The sequence below is a fragment of the Panthera tigris genome, chromosome E3 (genome assembly GCF_018350195.1).
Source record: "Panthera tigris isolate Pti1 chromosome E3, P.tigris_Pti1_mat1.1, whole genome shotgun sequence".
Classification (NCBI taxonomy): domain Eukaryota; kingdom Metazoa; phylum Chordata; class Mammalia; order Carnivora; family Felidae; genus Panthera; species Panthera tigris.
In genome coordinates, this window is record NC_056675.1 from 22,112,661 (window position 1) to 22,138,559 (window position 25,899).

The 25,899-nt window shown below is 37.5% G+C and overlaps 1 protein-coding gene across 3 annotated transcripts in view; it reads right to left on the bottom strand.

Annotated features, from left to right (window-relative positions):
- Positions 1–737: 737 nt before the first annotated feature.
- The window catches only part of RBBP6 (RB binding protein 6, ubiquitin ligase), a 32,627-nt gene continuing 7,465 nt past the window's right edge, over positions 738–25,899 (bottom strand). For 2 of the 3 annotated variants that reach the window (XM_007084089.2, XM_042971019.1), the window contains 16 exons: positions 24,952–24,988; positions 20,356–20,400; positions 18,178–18,266; positions 17,968–18,064; positions 17,428–17,567; positions 14,376–14,548; positions 12,322–12,425; positions 11,873–12,207; positions 10,502–10,598; positions 10,289–10,367; positions 10,132–10,186; positions 8,738–8,806; positions 6,692–7,054; positions 6,300–6,401; positions 3,684–5,441; positions 738–2,730 (listed from right to left, as the gene is read on the bottom strand). In XM_007084089.2, coding sequence (XP_007084151.1) covers positions 1,161–2,730; positions 3,684–5,441; positions 6,300–6,401; positions 6,692–7,054; positions 8,738–8,806; positions 10,132–10,186; positions 10,289–10,367; positions 10,502–10,598; positions 11,873–12,207; positions 12,322–12,425; positions 14,376–14,548; positions 17,428–17,567; positions 17,968–18,064; positions 18,178–18,266; positions 20,356–20,400; positions 24,952–24,988 — 5,113 coding nt within the window. In that variant the 3' untranslated portion in view covers positions 738–1,160. The remainder of the gene's footprint in view (positions 2,731–3,683; positions 5,442–6,299; positions 6,402–6,691; positions 7,055–8,737; positions 8,807–10,131; positions 10,187–10,288; positions 10,368–10,501; positions 10,599–11,872; positions 12,208–12,321; positions 12,426–14,375; positions 14,549–17,427; positions 17,568–17,967; positions 18,065–18,177; positions 18,267–20,355; positions 20,401–24,951; positions 24,989–25,899) is intronic. The other variant, XM_007084090.2, reaches the window with a different exon arrangement.

A 25,899-nucleotide genomic window follows, 5' to 3' on the forward strand; every position in this document is an offset into this window, starting at 1 on the left:
CCACATGGCAGAGTCTGGAAATCCTGACAAGGCACAGAGACACGAGGTTAACAGAAGCAAGTTGCTGCTAATGTAAATCCTTTCCTGTTACATGATCACAGTCCAGTGGTACTCCAGGGCCACCCTCAGACCGGAGCTGATCTTTCTTCTCCTCCTCCTAGCAGCTGTCGTCTTGATCCCTGTTCGTGCTGCCGTGTTTCTATTCTTACCCCAACCCCCCTAAAACCTTTCGATAGCTTTTCATTGCCTACAATACTTCCTGATCGGCAGACACAAAGGAAGAGCCCATCAGAGTCTAACCTAGTGTTCCCGGACCTACTGCAGCTTGCTTTTGTCAACCAGGCAAACCAAGTAAGCCTTAGAGGCTCACCGGTGTGTGCTCTCTAGCTGACAACTCATCAATGAGTTTCATACTCCTTTATCAGGGTTTCCAGAAAAATACATGACCATGTAAACAAATCACAATTCCTCATGGCTAAAATGCAAGTCCAAACTTGTAATTACTTTGTATGTTTAAGGCCCTTTTAGATTTTTTTCCCACCCAGAACTCCAATTAATCCTGATTTCTTATTTCTGGCCATCCACCACCAGCCCACTGATGAAGTCTATCCACCATGTTTGCTTCCTAATTTTGTACACTCAGTTCGGCTTATACTACAGGCTCAAGGATATTTTAAATGAGGAAATGGGAGGGGGGCAGAGACAGGACACACTTTCTTCAAGTAATGCAAATATTCGACATTTGAAAAGTTTACTGAAAACTTTTATTGTAATCAAAAAGTGACATAACGGGGTTGTAATGAATTCAGCAAATCATTCTGCTGATATTTTAGAACTGATATCAGCTTTTGCCAGGCAATTAAAAAAATTCAAATGTGAAAATTTCACAGTACAGTAAACTCCACCCCAACTAATTAATGGTGGTTAAAAATAATAGGCCCTAGCAAAACCTCTCATGTTACATGGTCACAACTCACAATTCTGTACAAAAGTTCGTGTTATAAAGCTCTGATGTAAAAATCAAATAATCAAGCAGCAATATTTTAAGTGCAGCACAGGGTCTTCCATATCATTATTTACAAGGCTTGAATCTCTTTACATTATAACAAAATTTAATACAGATGACTTAGTAATTAAGTCAATTTTTAAAATCTGTCCCTTTATACAGGGACAGATTTCGCTTTTTGGTCATCTTTCTCCTTCTCCTTTTCTTTATCTTTGCTCTTCTTGGACTTCTTTTTCTTGTGTTTGTGTTTTTGGCTTTTTTCTAACTCTCCTTCAGTGCCTGCATGCTTCTTATGCTTCTTGTGTTTTTTGTGTTTCTTGTGCTTCTTCTTTTCCTTCTTCTTCTTCTTCTTCTTGCTGTCCTGACTCTCTGCGGAGCTGGCACTACTGCTGTGGCTCCGGGTCCGGCTGCCAGAAGGGCTATGACTTCTGCTTGGACTAACACTAGGGCTGCTTGGACTCTGGCTCCTGGCGGTGCCTACCTGGCTGGCTGCTGCCGTGTCCAGGCTGTCTTTTGCTTTCTCCACGACTTTATCTTTCAGTTCCTTAGCAATCTTTCCCGAAGTTTCCTCCTCTTTTACAGATATGTTGCTTTCACTGTCACTTTCATTATAGTCTGGTTCAAAAGCAGCTTCATCAGTTTCCCTAGTTAAGTCGGAGGAAAGTCGGGAGGAGTGGCTTAACTGTGGCTTAGGCTTGACAGCGCTCTTGTCAGTCTGCCCAGTAACTTGCTCCTTTTCAATCTGTGGGTCTGGTGGGTTAAGCACATACAGTAATTTGTTGCCACCCGATTCTTTATTGTTCCTTGCTTCTAACGTGTGCTTCTCACGATCCTTACAAGGATTTTTATCTACAGATTTTGTCTCTTCAGTCGAGCGTTTCGTATCATAAGTGGCTTTGTGATCATGAGGTTTTTTGTCTCTGGAGGGACTAGAATTGCTCTTTTTGGAATCTCCTGTTCCTTTTTTAGGCAAATCTCTCTCCTCCCTTGGCTTAGTTTTCTGTCCAGATGCAGAATCTTTACTTCGAGAAGGGGAGTCTTTCCTTCTTGTTAATTCATTCCTTTCGTCTCTACGTTTGGAACTTGAGTACTCTCTGTTGTCATAGTCTGTTTTTTTGTCTCTGTTGGGAGTGAAGTCTTTAGTCGAGGAACCTCGAACGGAATCATGCTTTTCTGAAGTTCTTGTCTCTTTGGAAGATTGAGACAGACTTTTAAAATTTCCTGGTTCACTCAGACGGTCCAAGTTACTCTCTTTCTCTGGCTGAGTGCTGTTTTTCCTCTTTTCGGGGTTTTCCTTCTCCAACACCGAATGATCTCGATCTTTGGCTTTCCCCTTTTCACTGGATGCAGAGTTTTTTGAACTCTTGATCTCATGCTGTATAATTTCATGGCTAACTTCCTTGGTGAGTTTCTGAATTTTCTCTGACGACTCACTTTCTTTTTCAGTATACTTGACTGTATTTAACGGTTTAGTGCTAACATTTTTTATAACACTGGCGGGTTTTCCTACACTTGACATAGGCTGTGTGGCCTTAACATCTTCTTCCTCAGATTCAAAGTCATCTTTATCCCATTTGGACTGAGGAACCTGAATCATAATAATCACGTCTTCAGCAGGAGCTGTATTGTCATTATTATACTCTTCCATAGTTTTAATGACAGTCCGTTTTGTATCTGTTTTTTCTTCAGATTTCCGCACAGGACTGCCTCCAGTTGAGCTCGTGCTAAAAAGAATTAAAATGTTGTTAATGAAAAATTTGCTATTACTAAACACTGATAAATAAGAGTCTTAAAAATATTTATTTTGAGAGAGCCTGTGTGCATGGCATGTGCAGGGGAGGGGCAGAGCAAGAGAATCCCAAGCAGGCTCTGAGCTATCATTGCAGAACCCGACACAGGGCTTGACCTCATGAACCAAGAGATCATGACCTGAGCAGACCTCGAGTCAGACACTTAGCTGACTGAGCCACTCAGGTTCCCCTAAACACTGATAAATACATAAAGGCTAATAACTTAAACATAAGTGTCCTTTTAATTCTCAAAACCCAATTACCCTACTCTAATAGAGATTAAATGATTTAAAGACAGGATTACATAAAAATAAATGCTGGCTCACAAAATCTACTTACTTCAACGCCTTTCTTTAAAGACAGGAGTAAACCAGCCTAAACCCTTCTTTTTTTTCTTTTTTAGAGAGAGCGAGCGGGAGAGAGGGGCAGAAGGGGAGGGAGAGGGGGAGGGGGAGGGGGAGGGGGAGGGAGAGGGAGAGGGGGAGAGGGAGGGGGAGAGGGGGAGAGGGGGAGAGGGAGAGAGGGAGAGAGGGAGAGAGGGAGAGGGAGAGAGGGAGAGGGAGAGGGAGAGAGGGAGAGGGAGAGGGAGAGAGGGAGAGAGGGAGAGGGAGAGAGGGAGAGGGAGAGAGGGAGAGGGAGAGGGAGAGAATCTTAAGCAGGCTCCAGGCCTTCTCTTTCCCAACATGGGACTCAATCCCACCACCCTGGGATCACGACCTGAGCTGAAACCAAGAGCTGGACGCTCAAATGACTGAGCCACCTAGGTGTCCCAAACCTAACCCCTTCTTAATTTACAGGTTACATTTTAAAAGCATAAACATGGATAAAATTAAAGGAAACTCTTTCCGAAAACGAACATCCATGCCCAACCACCCATAATCAGATACCTTGTATAATCCACAAGAGTTGAGCTGGATCCCTCAGCTCCAGCTACTTTTCGTCTGACCTTTCCTTTGACTTTTTCTTGTTTAACTTTGCTAGATGCTGACTCCAATTTTTCAGAGGGTTCTTTCGTATTAGATACATTTTCTGTACTCCCAATTTTTTTACCAGTTTCTCTGTTGAGCTTGATTTTTTTGGCTGGGGCAGTTGATGATGAAATTTTGTCTTTCTCAGGGGTCCTATCCATTTTTTCAATATCAGGTTCCATTTTGCGCTTTGGTGATGGTTTCACTATTTCAGTCATTTCCAGTTTAGAGACTTTTGTTGAAGAGGACTCAAAATCTTTCTCTACACTCTTCTCTTCGGTTTTTCTTTTTCTTTTTTCTCCCTTGCTATCAGGTGGCTTACTTTTCTCACTAGGCTTCTTGGCCTTTTCTTCCTTATTAGTTAGCTTTTCTGATTTCACGTCTTTGGGGTAATCCTTCTTCACTTTTTCCTCTTTGACTGGTTTTGTCTCTTGGTGTTCTTTTGCTGATTTAGAGTGAGCTTTTCTGGGGGTACCAATGGTCTTTTCATCTTTTTGGGAGGAAGATGATGATTTAGCATTATCAGTCTTTGGAGTCTCCTCTTTGGCTTTTTTAAGTGGAGGTTCAGATCGAGGAGATTTTTCACGCTCTCCGTCTAGTTTTTCTTGGGGTCCCTTAACAGGTTTTGCAACATTTTCTTTTTTGGACACAGTAGACCCATCATTTTTCCGTTTGGTCTTGTCACCTTTTGCTTTTGGTTTATCTTTCTCCCTCTTGTCTTTTTCAGACACCGACTTGAAAGTGATGGATTCTGCATCCATTGGTTCATCTCTAACAGGTGTAGCATCATCTCTACTTGGGAGAACAAACAATGAGTCTGTTTTATTTTCTTCACTGCTTGTAGGTTCTCTTGATTTCCTAGAAGTTTCTAATAACTCGGGGTTTAGAAAGCCTTCACTCTCTTCCCCCTTTCTTCTTTTCCTATGTTTCTTATGTTTGTTTCCTTTGCCATCTCCGGGATTATTTTCGCTCTCCTTCTCTTTTGACTTTGTGCTGTCCTTCTGATTGTGACTATCTCGTGTTGAAAGCTTTTCTGGATAGTTGCCACCTAAGTTTCGACTTCTATGACTTTGTCCACCAGCATAATCTTCTCTGCGGCCTCTCGTGAAAGGAGAATTTCTGATATTAAGAGGCAAAAATCTCTCAGGAGAAAAGTTCTCTCTATTTGCTGATGGTCTAGGCTGTGCTCCGGCAGCATAACCTTTATAATACTTTTCATACCACTCTCTATATTTTCTTTCCCATTCTCGGTAACGCTCTTTTTCAAATGGGTCTCTAAAGTCAACACTCCTCCCGTAATAAGCTTTCATGTCGTAAGGTGGCGGAACTTCTCTGTATCTATTAAAATATTCACGTTCTGTTTCCCCTTGAGGCACATTACGTTTATTGGGAGACTGTCCCCTAAATGCTTGAGGAGATCTTGACCGTGAATGGTATCGTCTATAGGGGGGTGACCTTGACCTAGATCGATGATATCCATGAGATCTAGACCGTGAACGGTAATTTCGGCTCTTGCCTCTGCCTCTTCGGGGGTATGGAGGTGATCGGGAATAGGAACGAGAGTGTGAGCGGCTAAATGATCGAGAGTAAGAACGTGAACGTGTTGAACCAGATCTTGACTTAGAATAAGTATACGAACTTCTTGAATATGATGAACCACTATAAGGAGATTTAGACCTAAAAACAAAAAACAAAACAATAGTTGATAGTTGAGAAATATTTGCAAAATAAAATACAGACTCAGATTCTAGCATGCTCTCCTCACGGTTCCATCTTTCTTTATACCAAATTTCATCTTAGATGGTTAGAGAGGCACAGTGACCTCTACTGGAATGGAATAAAGTACACAAAGATCAGAGCAATCACTTGTTACAAAACAAAAGTGAAATCTTGACAATTAGAGTGAAGCGCATTCATGTACCGTGAGTTATATGAGCTAATTAACTTAACATTAAACAAAATTCCAATTAAATTTAAATTTTATTTCCTATCTGGTTATTTAAATAGGAGTAATTTCTTTGTCCTACGTTGTTGGCCAACAGTCTAGCACTTTGAAAGGAACCACAAATGTAAGCTTAAAAAGTAAGTCTTTTAAACAAACTTCCAGGGAATTTTTATAATTCAGTTTTTCTGTCGATAAAACAATTTGTATTCTACCACTGCTTCATAATTACACAGGTTAATGTTCCAGCAAGAAGCTGTAGCCTTAGATAAAAGCGTCCTCAGAAATGTTCTTTGGCTAGTCCTCTATTTCTTTCCTTCCACAAACATTTTCCCAATTATTTCACACTATAAGTAACTTCAGGGGACAAGGGCAATTTAATCCCCATAACTGCTAGTTCTACACAATAGAATTTACATTGAGACAATATTTCAATAAACAAATATTGGGAAATAAGCTACATCTCCATTTCTATAAGCCTGGATCGAATCAGAAAAATTCCGTAAGTGCAATGTTATTTATATCCATAGCTAATCCCTGGATATTCAAAGTCCCATTTGTAATTCTGTTGTGAAGGCTTGCAAAACACTAACCTGGAAAATGAGCGCCTACGCTCCTTTTGAATCTTTTTGTATTCCATCAATTCCTTAGCAAAATCATTTGTAAACTCATCTAGCTTGGACTTTTTCTTTTCCCTAGTAAAATAAAGTTAAAGAGTGAAAGTTAACAAAAACCATTTAAGAAAACTAACAAGACAAATGTAATTAGATCATGAATGAAATGAATGAAATTGCCATTAGTTTTCCACTTTAAAACTATAAATAACTAGGAGTCCCTGAGGAAGTTGCTTGTATGGCTTTGGTTTAATTTTTAGGTGATTTTTTTTGTACTAACTGGAAACAGTAGAAAATGTTTCCAAAGATAACCTGTTTAATGTTACATCAGAAAATGAAAGTGTATGATAATTTCACACTGAAACACTCACTCTTCCTTCAGCCGTCGTTGCTCTCTATAGAATTCTTCCCTGGACAACGGTGGGGCTTGCGTTGTTGGGATGGTATTTGAATGAGCTGTCTGCACTCCTGATGATACCCAAGGTGTCGATAAATTGGCCGGAGCTGGCGGAAACCCTGGAGGAGGGACACTATATCCAGCAGGTGGTGGCTGGCCAGGAGGAAACTGAGGAGAAAATTGTGGTGGAGGAACACCTGGAGGGAGAGGAAGTGTATGGGGAGGAGGTGGATACAAAGGAGGGGGTGGGACAGGCACAAAAACTGGAGTTGCTGGTAGTGATGGGCCTTGAGTTCTCTGTGATCTTTCGCTGTGGTGTCGTCCGCGGTTTATACTTCTGGAGAAATAAATTCCAAGATATTATTCCTTCAAACTAACATCACCCGAGACAAGTAAGCTTGTCTTTTCTATCCATAATTATCTTCAAACTTACAAACAATGGAATAGAATCAACTATTCAAATAACACTGATATTTATATGTAAATAAAATTTTTAAGGCCACCTGGGGATTGAGATGATCCAAGTTTACAGCGCCTTCTCCATGAGGTGCTGCTATATTTAGAAGTTCTCTTTTGTGAAGTTCAGATTCATTATCCCTCCACAATGATCTTTGGTGACTTCCCAATCTGTCATTTAAAGGAACTAACAAGGCTAATGCCTCTCTGACCTAGGCCTCCCCAAAAAGCCTTCCAAGATCAAAACTTTAAATGGAAAACCACCTCCTGTAATCTTTTGAGGTAGGAAGTGTAGAAAGATCCTTCAATGTAGAATACGTATTAGGTATTTTTTATTTTTATAGTTTTACATAATTTTATTTCTCACCTGACATTATATCATGAGCATGTCTCTATGTCGTTAAAATGTCTTTGGAAACCTAGTTGTTAAATGGCTTCATGGTTTTGTGGGGTGTTTTGTACTTAAAGTACTTTTTATTTATTACATTTTTAAACACTGAGGTATAGTCACGGTTACATTATTAGTTGCAGGTGTGCAACACAGCAATTCAGTTAGGTCTGCATGTTACATCATGTTCACAGTGTGACTGCCATCTGTCCCCACACCATACCACCACAGTACCACAGATTACATTCCCTATGCTCTTTCATCCTCAAGAAAGTAAGTTCCACTTTTAACATCTGTAAGCAACAGCTAAAAATCTCAATTATTTTCTCTCAAAGGGTTAGGTGAAAATTACAGTGCTGGCCCAAGTTTCTGAACTGTCGCTCTTAAAAGAAACAGTGGCTTCTTTAAAACATGGGTTCATTTCTGTTAAGCTAACGGTTCTTTAAATTCTAGGTAACTGGTACAAAGAACAGCAGCAGCCAGGGTTTAGATTTTAAGCCTCTTCAGAATCTGAATTGGTAACTATTATCTTCTATTAACATGTGATCTAGTAACAGAGTTACTTAGCAATTCTCAGTAGAGCACTAGAAGACACCCTTAATATTCTTATTATAAAGTTCATTTGGAGGCCCTTTACCCTGGTGGCGAGAACGACCTCAATAAGACCTACGGCTTACTTTGCAGAATAACGTGGTTTTTGCCTGTCCAGGGCAGGAGCCCCGAACAATCTCTTTGTCTCTTCTTTTGGAAAAGAGAAGGTGGGAGAAGACTGGGACAATTGAGTCTAGAAGAGAAATAAATGCAATTCTTTCTCACGCTTGAGAGGTAAGCTAGTTAACTTTTGCCTTAAATTAAACTGACATCTTAAATACTGCCTGGGCCTTAGTGACTTCCTTCTACCCTCAAAAGAGTAAATGTAACCTAATATTCTGCTGTGTGCTGGAAGAAAGTAGTCATTGGGAAGGAGAATTAAAGACACAGCCTAAAAGCATCATTTAAAACACTAAATGTAACCTGTTCTTCTCTAGGCCTCAAGATCAACTACTGAGGACTGAAGTGAGATGAGCATAAAGCAAGTAATCTCCCTCCCTTGCCACTGCCATGCTTTCGTTTCTTTGTGTTCTATTTTTCAGCAGTGTCATCAGATTAATTTTTCAAAAATTTTAAAAAGCATACCTGTAGCAGCTCCTCTCCCCCCTTCTAATTTGCTGTGGCGGAGAAACCAGATATCCAAGCTTATTGGAACTGTGTGGAAAGAAAGATAAAATGGGCTTGAGTATAATATACAACCTCCTAGCGTGTAGACCTTAGAAGATACCTATTTTAACTACTCTAGAAGATTTTTCCTCTCCCTGATCCCCATTCGGAAACTTGTTCCAGATAGAGGAGATAGGAGCAAGCATTACACTTACTTGAGTTAATTTTCCTCATTAATTTACTGTGACAATAACTAAACCTCAATGTACAAGATCTTCCGCAACATGGTATTTCATTTAGCATCCTACAAGTGACTGTGAACTTGTTACAGAAGAGAAGAGCCCTTTCATCTGCCAGGCGCCATGCCGGTGGAACTAGCACTGTTCCAATTCTGCAGATGAGGCAATGGGGCTGAGAAGTAAAATCGCATGCTCGGTGTCATGGCACTGCCAAGTGCGGGGTCTGGAATTCCAACTCAGGCCTACCTGTCTCCAAATCCCTTGCTCCTTCTACTGAAAGAATCCGCTAAGTCTCTCATTTAGTCTATTTGTTTAAACAAAATATTTGATTTATCTTTAAAAGAAAAATCATAGTTTTAGAATAGAAGCCAGTTTATGCAAATACGTAAGCCTGTTGATATAGACTAAGACACAAATGATTGCATACATAGACAATAAGTAAACATACTAATTTTTAATACCATAGAACATCTTATAAAAATCCTAATTCCTTGTATTTCACAGGGCAAAAAATAATATCCTATATATTTTGATATGCAATAAAATCTCATTAACACAGATTATTCAAAATGAGAAATTCTATGTTTGGTAGCCTTTAATCTTACTATGTGTTAAATCAAAATTTGAAAATCCATTTAAGGATAGGAAAAACGAGGGGCACCTGGGTGGCTCAGTCAGTTAAGCATCCGACTTTGGCTGAGCTCAGGATCTCACGGTTTGTGAGTTTGAGCCCCACATGGGGCTCTGTGCTGACAGCTCAGAGGCTGGAGCCTGCTTCGGAGCCTGTGTCTCCCTCTCTGTCCCTCCCCCATGCTCTCGTGCTCCCCACCCCCCCATCTATTAGCACAATGAATGATTCAGTATTTCAAATACTCTTTCAAAGAAAATAGTATTTCAATTAATCTTATCTATTCATTAACTGAGATCCTGTCAAGATCACTTTGTTAAGACATGAAAGTAAAAAGCGGAGCCTGGGTGGCTTAGTTGGTTAAGCATCCAACTTCAGCTCAGTCTTAACATGTCATAAAAAAAGGGGGGTTTACAATAAGAAACATTCAGCAACACACTAGATTATAATTCCCATTATCTAGTTTGAAAGCAATCATCTGGAGATTATTTTAAACATATACTTACTGTTCCCAACCTGGTCGACCACCACCCGGACGAGCAGTATTTATTCTTACTGGACCTTGGAAACAAGAACAGTAGGTAAATATGAAATTGCATGTTAAATAAAGTTAAAATTATTTTTTAAAGGAGAAAATGTTCAACCCAAAATGATTTTACTCACCAGTTGTGGGGATCAACTGTCCATGCAGTAGTGACTGTCCAAGCAAAGATGGGGTTCCAAGTACAGGCACCTGGTAACCCTTTAGGAAAAAAACATGCATAAAAAGAAAGAGTTTAAAAAAAAAAAAAAAGAGGGAGAGTTAAAAAAAGAAAAAATTAAACCCATCAGAAAACTGTAAGATAAATCTCACATTTAAAAGCCAATAAAACTTACCTTCTCTTCCATAAGAGCAGTAATTGCAATTGAAGAGGTTCCCTTTGAATGTTCTGATGCAAGGGCTGCAGCTGGTAATATTTTATTATCAGAATCCCTAGAAGACAAGAGAATTTGCAATATGTGAAAAAGTCATCAGAAATGGAGGAGTGAGAGTAAGCAAATTACAGTACATAATTTAGTAAGTCTGTTCACCCACCACCTGCATGAAGATGCGTTGATGAAAACTTTTGGGTCAAGTGGAGAGCTCTTTGGATACAAAAGTGATAAGGAAAAAAAAAAAAAAAAAAGGAAATCTCTTTAAGAGGTCCCATCTATATAGATGGGAGAGGAATCAGTTGTAAGAATAATAAAGCTTAAAAAAAAAAGAAGAGGGGCGCCTGGGTGGCTCAGTCGGTTGAGTGTCCGACTTCAGCTCAGGTCGTGACCTCGCAGTTCGTGAGTTCAAGCCCCATGTCGGGCTCTGTGCTGACAGCTCAGAGCCTGGAGCCTCCTTCAGATTCTGTGTCTCTCTCCCTCTGCCCCTTCCTTGCTCACGCTCTCTGTCTCTCAAAAATGAATAAACGTTAAAAAAAATTTTTTTTTTAAAAAAGGAAGAAAATCAAATTGTGGGACCAAAAGAATACAGGATTAAGAGTAAATTCTACTTCCAGCTCCACCACTGAAAAGCCAATGAATTCTGACTGAGGTCTTAAATATAAATGTAAAGGTCCCAGTCCTCAAGATTTTGCTTCAGTATGTCTGCACAGACCCCTGGCAACTATTTTTTTTTTTTTTTTTAAGTGGCTGATTCCTCAAGAATTTATGAGCCACTGGGGCACCTGGGTGGCTCAGTTGGTTAATGTCCGACTCTTGGTTTTGGCTCTAGTCATGATCTCAAGGTGAGTTCAGGCCCCCAGTTGGGCTCTGCGCTGACATAGCGGAGCTTGCTCAGGATTCTCTCTCCCTCTCTGCCCCTCCCCCACTTGTGGTCATGTGCGCTTACACTCTTGTCATTCAAAAATAAACAAACATTAAAAAAAAAAAAAGAATTTATGAACTACTGGACTACATGTCCAAAGATCCTTTTCATGTCTGAACCAGTAGGATTTAAGTGAGTTTTCATTCAACACTTAACAGGGGTGGTTGGCAACTCGTATAGTTCTTTATCCTGGGATGCTTAATCATTTGCCAAGTGAAACTCCTTCATTTGCCTGTTCCTCCAATAAGACTGAGTCATCTCTTAAAAGTACCCGTTTAGCAATGGGTTACTTTATGGAGTCACCCACCTTACTGAGCACAGTGGTTCACAAGGATGATACTTACCAGTCACTATAACAACTACTAAAGCAATAAACAACAATGAAAAACCAGAGAGATACACAGACTTACCGGAAAGGTCCATCTGGTTTCTCAGAGTGGACTGAGATGGACACTGTGGCAGTTATATCAGGTACGGGAGCCGGGGTAGAAGATGAATTTCCAGGCACAGGAGGGGCCAAGGAAGACTGATTAGAAGTTAATGAAGATATAGAAGGAGCTGGGTGAGTTGAAGAGGTCACTGGAATCATCAGGGGATCCTGTTGTCTTGATATTGGAGACCTCATCAGAGGTTGTAGGTTCCGCTGAATGAGTGGTCTCGGAGGTGGTATTGGGGGCTGTGGTGGGGGTAACTGTTTTCGTAGTCTTTTTGTATAACCGGTTTCATTTTTGAAGTTATTAACAGCCTATAGATACCAAACAGAAAGATGCAGGAAAATGTAAGGTGGCATTTCCTCAAGCACAGTTTAAACCACCAAAAATTTTTAAAAATTTTCCAAAAGGGATACAAAGTCAGTTACCTGTCGTAAGAACTTATTGGCAATTAAAGCATCAGGAGAGACATCATTCTGATGGCATGTTGGACATGTATGATCATCTGATTCCAAGAGTGCTGTTCTTATACCTATGTGAAATAGTTTAAATATTACATTACTCTTTCCAAGCACACATTACTTATCATTTCTAAGATTGAAAAACTTAAAAGTACAGACTCTCGCCTGATAGCACTCCTCTGCTGTAACTTCTACCTTAAAAACATAAGTCATTGGGGTGCCTGGGTGGCTCAGTCGGTTAAGCGTCCGACTTCAGCTCAGGTCATGATCTCGTGGCTCGTGAGTTCGAGCCCCGCGTCGGGCTCTGTGCTGACAGCTCAAGAGCCTGGAGCCTGTTTCAGATTCTGTGTCTCCCTCTCTCTCTGTCCCAACCCACTCGCATTCTGTCTCTGTCTCTCTCAAAAATAAATAAACATTAAAAAAAAACAAACAAACAAAAACCAGAAGTCATAAATAGAATTTAAACAAAAATTTAAATTGAGAGAAAAAGCACTCTTTCCTAAATACTATTCTCTTTGTTTGGCTAAAAATTGGAATGGTATAGGGGAAAAAAATAGAAATAATATATAGTCTAGAAAGGTAAAAAATTTACAGGGCTAACAGGGTTTTTAAAAGAGCATCAGGAGGAGGAGTGCCTGGCTGGCTCCATCAGAAAAGCATGCGGCTCTTGATCTCAGGGTTGTGAGTTTGAGTCCCACATGTGGTATAGAGATTACATAAATAACTTAAGAGAAAAGGGAATTATAAAAAACAGAAACATTGTTCAGGCAAGGAAATCAGCAACAACTACAGCACAGTACAGAGGAATAACACTAAATTACAGATTCACTGATTATGCTTCAGTGTAGTAAAAAATTCAGTAATGCAAGTGGTTTGTTAAATCTAAGACACTTGGAAACAAATCTTAAATGACCTCTTCTTGACTTTGGTCTTCACTGGAGAGGCCCCAAAATAAAGATTTATATTCCAAAGCTATGAAATGAAAAAGGCCAAAACAGGACTAAGCAGTGAAATTTTCGGATGATGCCATTTTCATCTTGGTAAGAAATAAGTGGCAGAAAAACCCAACCCAATATAAAAGATCAGAAAAAAATCACAAGTAACCACAAGGCAAATGTTGGGTAGTATGCTTACAGAGAGCAGTTCTCAATTACACTTAGGAATTTTAGAATAAACTATTTTTCCACCATCCAGGAAAGGGATTTAGGATTTAAAAATATTTAGGGATTTAAAAATATTTCTAGAATATCTAATGCCCAAAAGGTTTTCAAAATTCTGCATACCATTTAAAATGTGTAGGAAACAGGGGTACGTCTGTGGCTCAGTCGGTTAAGTGTACGACTTCTGCTCAGGTCATGATCTCATAGTTCGTGAGTTCTAGCCCCCCATGGGCCTCTCTGCTGTCAGCACAGAGCCCACTTTGGATCCTCCCTCTGTGCGTCCCCCCCTCAAAAATAAATAAACTTTAAAAACTAAAATAAAATGTGTAGGAAACAAAAGTCCTACATTTTATAAAACCTTAGTACAGTCACCCTAATGAAGGTATAAGAAATGGTCAATTCTAATATTTAAAAGGACAGAGGCTGTTGTTTAAAGAAAAAAATGTAGGGGCGCCTGGGTGGCTCAGTCGGTTAAGTGTCCGACTTCAGCTCAGGTCACGATCTTGTGGTCCGTGAGTTCGAGCCCCGCGTTGGGCTCTGGGCTGATGGCTCAGAGCCTGGAGCTTGCTTCCGATTCTGTGTCTCCCTCTCTCTCTGCCCCTCCCCTGTTCATGCTGTGTCTCTTTCTGTCTCAAAAATAAATAAACGTTAAAAAAAAAAATTTTTTTTAAATAAATTAAAAAAAAAAAGAAAAAAACGTAGTGACAAAAACAGTTCTTGCTATTAAAGGTGCAATGATGAACTAAATGATCAATTATCAACATTTCATACTGATTAAAACATACAATGTTACTAAAGAGCCCTTCCAAATAAATACACATATTCTAAGACGTGTATTTCTGAAGGTTCAACATTTCTTACATTCATCGCAATAACTGTTTCCACAGCAGGGAATGACAACGGCATCAGTCATAATATCTTTGCAGATGAGACACAATAATTCATCTGGAATAGGATCATCTTCTTCTGAAGAAGAAGATGGCTCCTCTGGTAAGAAAGGTGGTTTTTCTTTCTTCCCGATTGCATATGCTTCTCTGTAAAAGAAGGTTTTACTGTTTTAACATTGTTAAGAAAACAAAGTATTACTAAGATAGTACATGTTCTACTATACCATAATGGGAGCCTATAATTCAGTACGATGCCAAATTCGTTTACACAAGTATAATACCTTCCAAAATAAGGGAGTAGTCATGAACATCCTCCCCCTAAGCAACAAAAAGACAAAACAAAATCCTAAACAAGTATAACAAAAAGAAACAAATGCTATAAAAGTGGCTAAAAGGATCTTAAGAATCCACAACTCTAGAACTCAGGGCCAGAGAATAAAGGGACACATTCAATGCCACAAGTTTATGCTTAAGTGGCAGAGACAGGATTTGAACTTGGACATGACAACACCCTAACCACAATTTTCTCTATCCTACCATGTTTCTTGAGGGGGTGGGGGGTATGGAGGGAATTCCCTTCCATAGAGCAACAGTCCCCAAAACCTGTGAAGGTATCAGAGAGCATGCTATAATATAGGAAATGGAAACTGGTGCTGACATCATACAATCGAGGGGGACAGTTCAAGGGAAATATTATGCAACCAACCACACCAGTAGCTAGTAGCTAGAATCATCAGACTTCAAAACCAGTGGTCTACTTCTAATTAGTATTTTAAAAGAGAGATTAATCTATTTATAGCCAACTAAGAAATACTAATGACTTCAATGATTGGAATATGTGTTACAAGAATATAAAGTAACACTTCAGTCATTTTGGGTCCATTTTCTGGTAGAAATACATTTTGCAGAAATGTTGCATATTAAACATATTGAAAATAAAACACTAGGGGTGCTTGCATGGATCAGTCAATTGAGCATCCGACTTTGGCTCAGGTCATGATCTCACAGCTTGTGAGTTCGAGCCCCATGTCGGGCTCTGTGCTGACAGCTCAGAGCCTGGAGCCTGCTTCAGATTCTGTGTCTCCCTCTCTCTCTGCCCCTCCCCTGCTCGCTCGCTTTCTTTCTCAAAAATAAACATTAAAAAATTTTTTTTTAATAAAATAAAAAACCAAAGTACACTATTCTCAGACTTGTCACCACTGCTTCCAACACCCACATCTTCTCTAATCAGGCAGATTTGTATAACATAGGAATCCCTAGGTAAATTCTATCTCATTTAGGAACAGAGTGTGTCGATCTCACTGCTGAAAATGAAAGCATCTCAGCTGTACAGAGGAGGGTACCTGAGGTGTGTTATTTGTGTTGCAGCTGCTCCATAGACATCACCACGACTCCAGAAATAAGTATCAATTTGCTTATGCCCCATTGTTCCCAATTTGTGAAAGAGGAGTCTCCCACTGCCCAAAAGAGAGAAAAGAAAGAAAGAAAAAAAAAAAAAAAAAAAAGAAGAACAGAGGATAGAAAAAGAAACAAGAAGAGTCTGAGTTGCTTATCAGTGGTGTTAGTGGAGAGGGTGAAAGTTTCATTTAAAATATTTGGGCTCCCATTTCCCCAGTATTTGCTGTGTGTCTGGCACAAATGGGCTTTTGCATTTCAGCATTCAAAAACAATGAAGTTAATTATTAGTTAGGGTTCACAAGGGTGATGTTAATTTTTCCGACACAAACTTCCATTTAAGTACTTTTACTTGTATATATTATATTAAGATGAAGCGGTCTGCTCTTAAATTGTGTCCGTAAAAACCATCCATTTCAACCTAAGTTGTTTGGAAGCACGTATGAAATGTCTGAATCAGAAACAGCATAAAAACAGACTGCTCTAAGATGAACCACAAGACAAAGGATGGTGACTGATCAAAAATTGATGGGGGTGAAACGGAGAAAGTGAGCAAGGCTGGGAGTTCAGGAAAACACTAATCCTTATCTGTGAATGAAAACAGTCTATTTACTAAAGTGTATACTCAAAACCATAAAATCTTTTCAAGATCATTCCACGGCACTGCCGTTTTCATCACCCTCATCTGCGCACTATGCTGCGTTTCAACGCTACAGCATGAGGCTGAGGACAACTGTTCTTTTACTCATTCTCTTCATGTCACGATGAACTAGGGCACTGTTAATTCTCTAAATGGATGTTTCTCAAGGTATGTCCTGAGGACGCCCTCACTTCATAACCCACTGGAGGACTTGTTGGAGAACCCAGTCCAAAGGGACAGTTAATACTGTGCTCTGTATCATGTGAGTTCATAACTGGTGAGGGTAACCACAAAGGTAATTAGCGGGATTAATAAAAGCAGATAAAATGAGAAGTTGTCAGTTGAATTATACCACTAGTAGGTTTTCAGATCTATCCACTTCATTAAGAATTGGCTCCTAAAATAAGATCTGAAAACACATTCCAAATAAGCATTAAGCTGTAGGGTATAGAGCTGTAGCTCATCTGAACTAATGGGTTTGTAAAATAAATCGTTATTTTAGAAGTTTAAGACTCACACGGTACATCCAAACTTATTCAAGAGGACTCAGTTCTTTATTTATTCTTGGCACTTAAATTTGCCCTGACATCTTACACAACTTTTGTGCTTAAGCCTTCTGTTTCTCAGAATGATTAAGACATTGGTCTTTTTCACTTAACACATGTAGATAGCATAGAAGATCATGTGGGAGTATGTATGTGAATGAAGAAGAAAGCAGGGTATGACAGAAAAAGAAAAAATTAGAAGCCCACAAGGGAAGTGGCACTCAGTGGTAACAAAAACCCCCAAATCCATTCTAAATTTGCATTTAATGGAGCAGACTGCAGCCTCTCATTCTTCACACAGAAATGCAACATGTGGAGACCAACAGTCTTGCTATACAATGCTCACAAGAAATCCAAGTAGCCAAGTGGCGACCCCAAGCCTACATAAAACACCAGCGCCCGGACGGGCTGTGGCCTCACAGGTCATACGTAACTAGAATACTTACGCGTCTATAGTCGGTATCGCATACTTTCCAGTGTTGGTAAGCATTGCACCTTTCATGTTAGGATCTTTCACTTCCATCATAAAACTTCTGGGAATACCAGTGCTCTTTTTAATCCTCGGACCAGATTCAAAGTTTTTATCCTATTTGGAGGGGAAAGGAGAAAGGAGGAAGAAAGAAAGCAGTTACCCTTTGTTTAATATTAGCTAACACGCAGTGCTTATTAACTGCTTATAGTATTTGTAGTGCTCTACATATATGATCTCATTTAAACCTCACAACAGCCATGCGAGGTAAATACTGTTATTACCATGTCCGTTTCATAGAGAAGACCGAACAGGCTTGAAGAAGTCAAGTGGCCTGCCCAAGCTCAGTCAACCGTTGAGCAGCAGAGCCAGGATCTGAAGCCTGGCAATCTGGCTCCACAGCCTGAGCTCATTTGCCATTGTAATAGAGAAGGCAGTATTTACCAAGAAAAATCCGATAGCTAAGAAATCATTGTAAGAAAAACAAGGTGTACCATGGTTTCTACTTTGGACTTACCCCGTTTGTTGGGCAATTCTTAATGTAATGGCCAGGTTTACCACAACGAAAACAGGTATAAGATGGAGGTGGTGGGCCTAGAGGTTTCTTCATGTAACTGAAAGGGAAACAGAATTACATGTACACAAAACCTTGAAAGAATAAAGCTTCTGATTGGGGGGGAAAATCCACCCCAATGTACCTATTAGTATGAAGCACTTATGGACTTACTTGATTGGGTCGTATTCATGGCCAGATTGCGACATCATTGCTTTAATTTTATCTTCTTCAGAAGCATTGGCTTCAGCCAGATTGGCAGTCTGTTTAACAGGTAATTATTTGACACACACATTAGAAACACATTTAAGACCACACAGCCAAAGACAACACCACTCATCCTGTAAAGAGCAGTATCTAATCTTGCATAAAACCTAAAACTGAAAGCTATTTACACGTATAACCTAGAAGAGGCATCAGGAGTTCCTTAGGTCATTCATTACATGACGTTTGGGTGTCTGCAGGGCTGAAGGTCTTGCTGGGGGCACTCAAACCTTAGACCCTGTTTGTACCTTACATTAAGATTTACATATGACTCCTCTAAGAGTTAAAACAGATTAAGGAAACACTTGACATTTTAAGCCTTAAAAATAATTCAAGTGTCGTAGCATAAAGACTTTATATTTACAACTTGGAGGTAGGGTTATGGGTAAAACAATTGAACATTATGCAGATGATATTAAGTCAGAAGGCTCTTTAAGAAGTAGAATCAGTTTCAAATTAAGTGCAAAGCACATGCAACGGAGCACTCATCATTTTAAATCCGATTCTCCGAAGTTTTATGAACTTGATCTTTAAGGTATTATATAGAATAGTCTAGATATAACCAGGGTCTAAGGGAGTGAGTCCTGATAACTTGAAGCTTCAAGCATCTAGCACTCACATCAGCCATTCATTGGGTTTTATCTTTACATTCATCCACAAAACAAGCAACCAGTTTTAACATTTTATTGTAATTTTATATACAAAGAATGCTTAACATTAACAGAGCTTAGAACAACAGCAACATTTACAGAAAACTGGATTACAGATGTTGAACAACTAATTTGTTTGAACCCAAACATTAATTTACAAGTAGTTAAAAAAAAATCTCCCAAACCTCCAAAATTCCCCAACTGCTTCCCACAAAGAAACAATGGTAGGAACAGACCAAAACTCAAATAGGGTCCTTACAGCACATAAGAATTAAAACCATGAACTATAAACTGCTTAAGATGTAAACTCTATGCTAGACCACTTTTGCATTAGAAAATTGTTAAGAGACGATGGTTTCAGCCCACTTCACGTTTTAGAATCATCGATTTTAATGTTTAGATTCCCCAGAACAAAAGCTTAAAAAGCTATATTTGTTACTAGGACATTTCTTTTGGGATACATTCTAGGGGAAAAGGATACAACCTATAACAAAGTCAAGGATAAGATAGGGACAGCACTAATGGAAAATCCATCTAACTCATTAATCTTGGTTGCTAAGTCTGGTTTTACTTTGATAGTAGGGAAAAAAGGATTTTTGGAAAACTGGAAGACTTCCTTCTTTGTCCTCAAAAATCTGCCTAATCTGTAATGTCTTTTTTTTTTTTTTTAAAGGCACGATTTGCAAGCTACATCTATTGCTTTAAAAAGTAATCCATCACTAGTGCTTTCCCAAACAAAAGGTACACATTGTTGAGCAGAAAATGCAAGCAATTTTATCGCAAAACATGGCATATACAATTATTTCAGGAGGTAACAATTTGCCCCTCTGCCAAACATACACATTGGTATATTCCTGCAAACAGCTTTACACATTTACACAATTCACTGTAGTCTGTGTTCAAACAAATTAGGTTGTCTAAAACTTTTTCTAATGCAGACAGACTACAAGTCTAGAGCATAAAGAAACAATCGTAACACATTTAAAATGTTGACCTTCATGGGATCAATTCAAATATTCAAGAAATAGCCGTGCAATTGTCCATGTAAAGGAAAGCTTCTATTTTGGCTGCATAAAGAAAGTCCACATAATTTACAGCCAAAACCAGGGAATTCCTCCAGAACTTTGTTAGTTTCCAATGTATAATTAAACAAAATGTGTAAGGGGGGAAAAAAAACCCACCAAATAAGTGTAGCTTCATGTGTTTCTTCTGTCTTGAAGATGACCAATACTCCAACATTATGGTGAGGCTGACAAAACACTCCCCCTATCTTCTCAAAGCAGCAACTACTCTTTACAGGATAGTAACAATGTGTACAATATTTTTGTAAGACATATCCTCCCCAACCCCTCTTTAAACAATTGTTCCACATTTAAAAAAATACGATGTTAGAAAAAGATTTATATTTGCAAGAATAGATATATATATATATATATACCTTTGTAAGCTGGGCCAGAGAAATAGATGCAGAAGAGTCATCAATCTGTTCATAAAAAATTAAACACACATTCAAGTTCCACACTGAAAACATCTGAAAGTGATCATTTAGTCCCTATTGCCAATTAATGTTCAAATATTGGGCATTTTCTTAGAAGTTTTCTAAAGAATGTTATTCCTTGTTTTAAAGCTGAAATTGTAGCTCACCCCACTTTACCCTTCTCTACATATTTCACACATATAATAAAGGTTTAAGTTGAGGGGGACTCAATTACAATATTAAAAAAAAACAACAAAAAACAGGGTAAAGAAAAATATATCACAGAAAATATGTTCAGAGCAGTGACTGAATATTAAAGAAGAGTCCGTGTCTATTAATGGTTTCTAAATCTGATAATGCTCAAGAGAATATACACTAGAGAGAATAAGAAATCTAACTTTCCTGGAGTGCCATTATAGAACATGGTAAAAACAAGCAGCTCTTTAAAGGCTCAGATAATTGCTTTAATAAAACAGCTCCCACATAATTGCTACTTTTTTCTCTTTTTTTAAGCATGTACTGTTCAGTCTGAATAAGTTTGTTTATTCTCCCATACAAAGAGCAAGAATGGCTTCTTGCCAAAGAAACCACAATTTTATCAGAGCAAAGATGTTAAACCAAAAAAAGGAAAACCAGTGGTAGTGTGGAGCAAAGGCAAATAGGGCTATTAGGAGGAGGGACTTTAATAACGCGTGAAGAAAGTTAATTTAATCAAATGGAGAAAGTATTATATATTGAATAAGAAAGATTTTTAAAATGTATTTTCAAATGTGGTATTTTAAGATTTTTCACTATTTGACCCCCTGAAATGATTTTAATATCAGTTTTTAAAAAGTGTGTATCTGTATACACACACACACACACACACCCCTTTCCCATCTAACTCTAAAGATATGATTTCCCTGTTAAGTGTACCAAAAAGAAAACATTATTTGTTTCCTATATAGTAATTGGGTTGCTTATTCAACATGTTGTAAGCTTCTCATGCATTATTGGTCAGAACTCTTGTTTAAAATGGAGAGAATGTAACAAGATGTCTGGATCAAAGAAAAATAACAACAATGAAGGGAGTCTTCATCAGGTATTTTTCAAATATTCCAGAGAACTAAGAGTATTAAAATAAAAGCAGCATGACTTACAGCCCCAAATAGAAATGTCACCAGTTTCAATATGAAGCTCTTAGCACAATGCCTACCACAGCAGGAGTTCAGTCAATAAAAATCATGTTTGCTAAATTTAAAATATATCTTCTAAATATCTTAGGGTTTTAAAAGTCAGTTTAATGGATAGTATTACTGGGACGCTTACTTCAACAAAAGGTTCTTAGCTCCCCACTGTAGGGCTGCCCCAGAATTTGTAATGCACTATTCCATATTCCTAATATGCAATCATATAATTCACCAATGTGTTCTTATTCTCATCTGGCTCTTAAGTGTTTTCATTACAGAACTAATCTCAAAGGAAGCTTAAAAACAAAAACAAAAACATAAACATCCTATTTTTATCCAGAATAAATTCTGATCATCTCAATCTATTTTGAAAAGGGTTACTTTTTGCATTAGTTAGGAACTATGTGAATTTAAATAACAAGAACCAAATGCTGTCAAGCATCATCTATACTGTTTCTAACCAATGAAACCAATAACCCTTCAAAATAGCCCATTACTATCTAGAATATGAACACTCATCATTTCCTTAAGAGAAAGCAGTTATATTAACTTTCTTACAGCTAGAACTAAAATACTAACATTTTTTGTTCTTCCCACTATGATATATCTGTTTTTTTGTTCTTATGTCGGGCCATCTGGTCCTTTTAGTTTTCTGTCGATTTGTCATTAGTACTGGATAAAGTGGTTTCAGATACTCAACAACATCTATATCACTTTTTTCCCCACCAATCATTCTAGCACCTTAAATACCTTAAAGTCCATGAGAAAGTCAAATTTACCATAAATTGTGAAAGGTGTCCAATAGTTTTCTACAAAAAGCAAGGTACTAGAAATCAGTGAAAATTGCTAACAAGGAATGGTTTAAAAATGACTAGGAATTTACATGTACTAGGCAGCAATAAATGTATTAACTCTCAGATACTAATGATTTAAAAAATGTACCACATTAAAAAAAAGTCGTCTTCATAAAAACTGATCAATGCATACTGTGGACATCATTAAAATTAACCCACTTCCCCACATCTAATTTGTGGTCTTGCTTCTGGGAGAAAGAATATGAAATATTTTATGCCACTTACACTTGCTTGAAATTAAAGGATCCTACAAAATACAATTCTGATATTTAGTAAACAGGAAGAAGATCCAGCTTTGGAATACCAACATGAAGGATGGCTAAATAAAATAAGCTAAGGAATACAGACAGAAACAGCCATCCTTGATTACAGTTGGCTTAAGTTACCAAAAATGTACACACATTTACTTTTATTAATCAGCATTTAGAAATCTGGTTTAGTGGCTCTATCTTACTTGGCTTTTGTGAATGTGTACAAGAATACATGATTCATAAGATGGGCATTAATTATGCTTAATGAATATATTCTCTCATCCTAAACACCAGCATATGTACCCCAAGCAAATAAGTGGTGGGGATATTAAGTTATCTAATGTCTCCATTTCAGACAATTCTACCTAAAAATTAAAGCCACTTTTAAAGTATTAAAAAAAAAAAAAAAAGAAAAAGAAAAGAAAAGAAAAGAGAAACCTAAATAAGCATAAAATAAACTGCTTCTTATAAGTGTAATACAGACATGCCAGGGAACACACAAGGCTAAAAGAATGTTAACTTTATTTATGAACATGTGATTTGTGTTTATACACATGCTAATAAACAAAAAGGAAATAACTGTTTTCAAGAAATAAAACTTCATCTGAATTAGTTTAAATACTATATAAAAATACTTTATACAAAACGTGTTACATTAACCACTACAGTCACCAGGATAGTCACTCTGATTTGTGCTAGCATTTGGATACATAAAATCAGTTTTAAACCAATCACCAGCAAAACAGAAACTTGGACAGTTTGTTTGTTGTTTTTTTTTTTTTTTTTTTTTTTTTACAGCATTATGCTTTAAAAACCAAAAAAAACAAAAAACAAAAAAAAAAAACAAAAACCACCAAAAAACAAAAACAAACCCAAAAAACAAAAAAATAAAACAAAACAACAACAACAAAAAAGCCCCAAAACAAAAAAAAGCCCATATACCCCAGAGGGTGGGGAAAAAAACCCAAATCTCTAAATTTTGATCTTCGAATCACTGTATTTAGTTCCATGAGAACTAAAGGCCATATATTTTAGAGAACAAGTCCAAAGTTCAGATATTCTATATTATCATGTTTAAGATGCAATGATCCAAGGTTAGTGAAATGCCTGATACACAATTAAAGATCAGTAGTATTTAAAAAGGATAAAGTGAAACAGCAAGCAGTATCCTTGAATTCTAAAATGAAGATTTCAGACATCTCATATTGTGTACAAATCAAGCCTGAGCAGTAAAATGTTTAGAGAACCATCAAGTTTACAGAACTCCGTTACTACAGACCTACTTTCTGAAACACATTTCACCTCACAACTTAGGTATTTCCACTACCTTTTACTTAAGACCTTCAAGTCAACATGGTGTTGTACTTTAGCTATGATAATAAAAATTAAGATGTTATTCCACTTAAGGGGAGTTATCTTTGATAAGCTACAGCTTTCAATTAGCTTATAATTAATGCAGCTTTTTAATATCTTATAAGAGGGAAATATTTTATTTTGGAGAACTGAACAGGCTAGAACTGGACGACCTTGTACTAAAATTTGAAAACAATGTACTGAATTGTATAAATCATCATTGAGACGTTTATGTACTCAGGGGGCCCAAATTTCAGGTCTCACTTTTATAGTACAGATATAAACAAAGAATAAAAGCTGGAAATTGCCAAATAAAGCAAAACTGAATAATAAAGCTGCATCAAAAGTCTTTGGAAAGCTTTTTTCTATAGGTGTCTGAACTTGGAGAAAGCATCAAACTTTCATATTAGTTTTGCATGTTGCTAATGCATTTTTTAAAGCCATCAATTAGGCAGAAAAAAAAAAACTAACAAAAACTAAGTGATACAACGTGAAAAATGGCAAAATATACACTCCAAACATTTTTTTTATTGCAAGAAACAAAAAGCACACAACAGCCTGTACATACATACAAAATACTAACTATAGACAGACAGATGTAGAACATGTTATCATGTTCATTAGTGTAAAACCTACATGATCTAAAAAGAATCATACATTAACTGTACAACACAGTGTCATACAGGGAGAATGCTATATTTAATATGAAACAGCGTTTTTTGGGGGGCACAAATTACCCATTTCTACAAAATAAGTCTGCAAATTATGCCACATATATCCATATTCAACTGAACTGTCATCAAAATACATTTTATTTACAATATGTACTATGATCAGTTGGATATTAAGTTCTAAATGATTCACTTCACTGCTACATTATAAAGGTAAAAGCAATGTGTAGAAAAAGTGTGAGATTGTGTTTTTACATACTGCTTTTGAAGTTCCCATCACTGGTTCAGTTCGACTTCTAAAAAATAAACAAAAACAAAAACAACATTAATTATGAGTTGTTATTTTTGAATTGTGCTAAAACATCTTAACACATATGTCTAATTACATGTCTTTATGAACACAATTCTCCTTTGTACAAACATTTAAAAACAGCCAATTTCCAAAGTAATAAATACACTACTTTGATTAATCTTTACTACCTTTAAACAGCTTAAGACATACCTGCGACAAAAACAAAACACAACAAAACAAAAAACAAAACAACTTGGTACAGAGGAATTCTAGAATAGGCGTATCTAGAGTAATAAATACATTACTTAGGTTAATCTTTACCACCTTTAAACAGTTTAAGACAGATCTGCAGGAAAAAAAAAATTCCATACCAAGGAATTCTAGAATACGTGAAAACAATAAATGTTTTCTCAAAGGTAGCATGAAGATCTTGTTAAGAAACTTTGTAGTTATTTAATAGACTGAACAACCACAGTACATCATTCCCCAGTTTTTTTTAATAGGTAACAAATGTAAACTTTCACACATCAGATCTTCTTGAAAGAAGACCACTGGTAACATTTATACTTTGGATCCCTGAGAAATTGCTGGGCTCCAAAAACTAAATGTCAAATCCAGAAAAACAGGTTGATAGTTACTTTAATTTTTTAAAAAGTCTCAAAACAATGACCAAAGTTAAACAAGAATTCTAAGTTTCAGAAAAATGCAACATACTCTGACACTATTTTAGTTCAAAGAATGAGTCTGATGGTTATGAAGAAATGAACAGATTGATTTTTTCAAGTACATAACAAATAAAGCCCAAGAAGAAATTCTTAAAAGTCCACACAGGAAAGGGGATGGGGGTTGAGCTTCTAAATACAATGCTCAAATGCTTCGATGAAGTTTATGCTGTCCTGACTACAGAGAAATGTG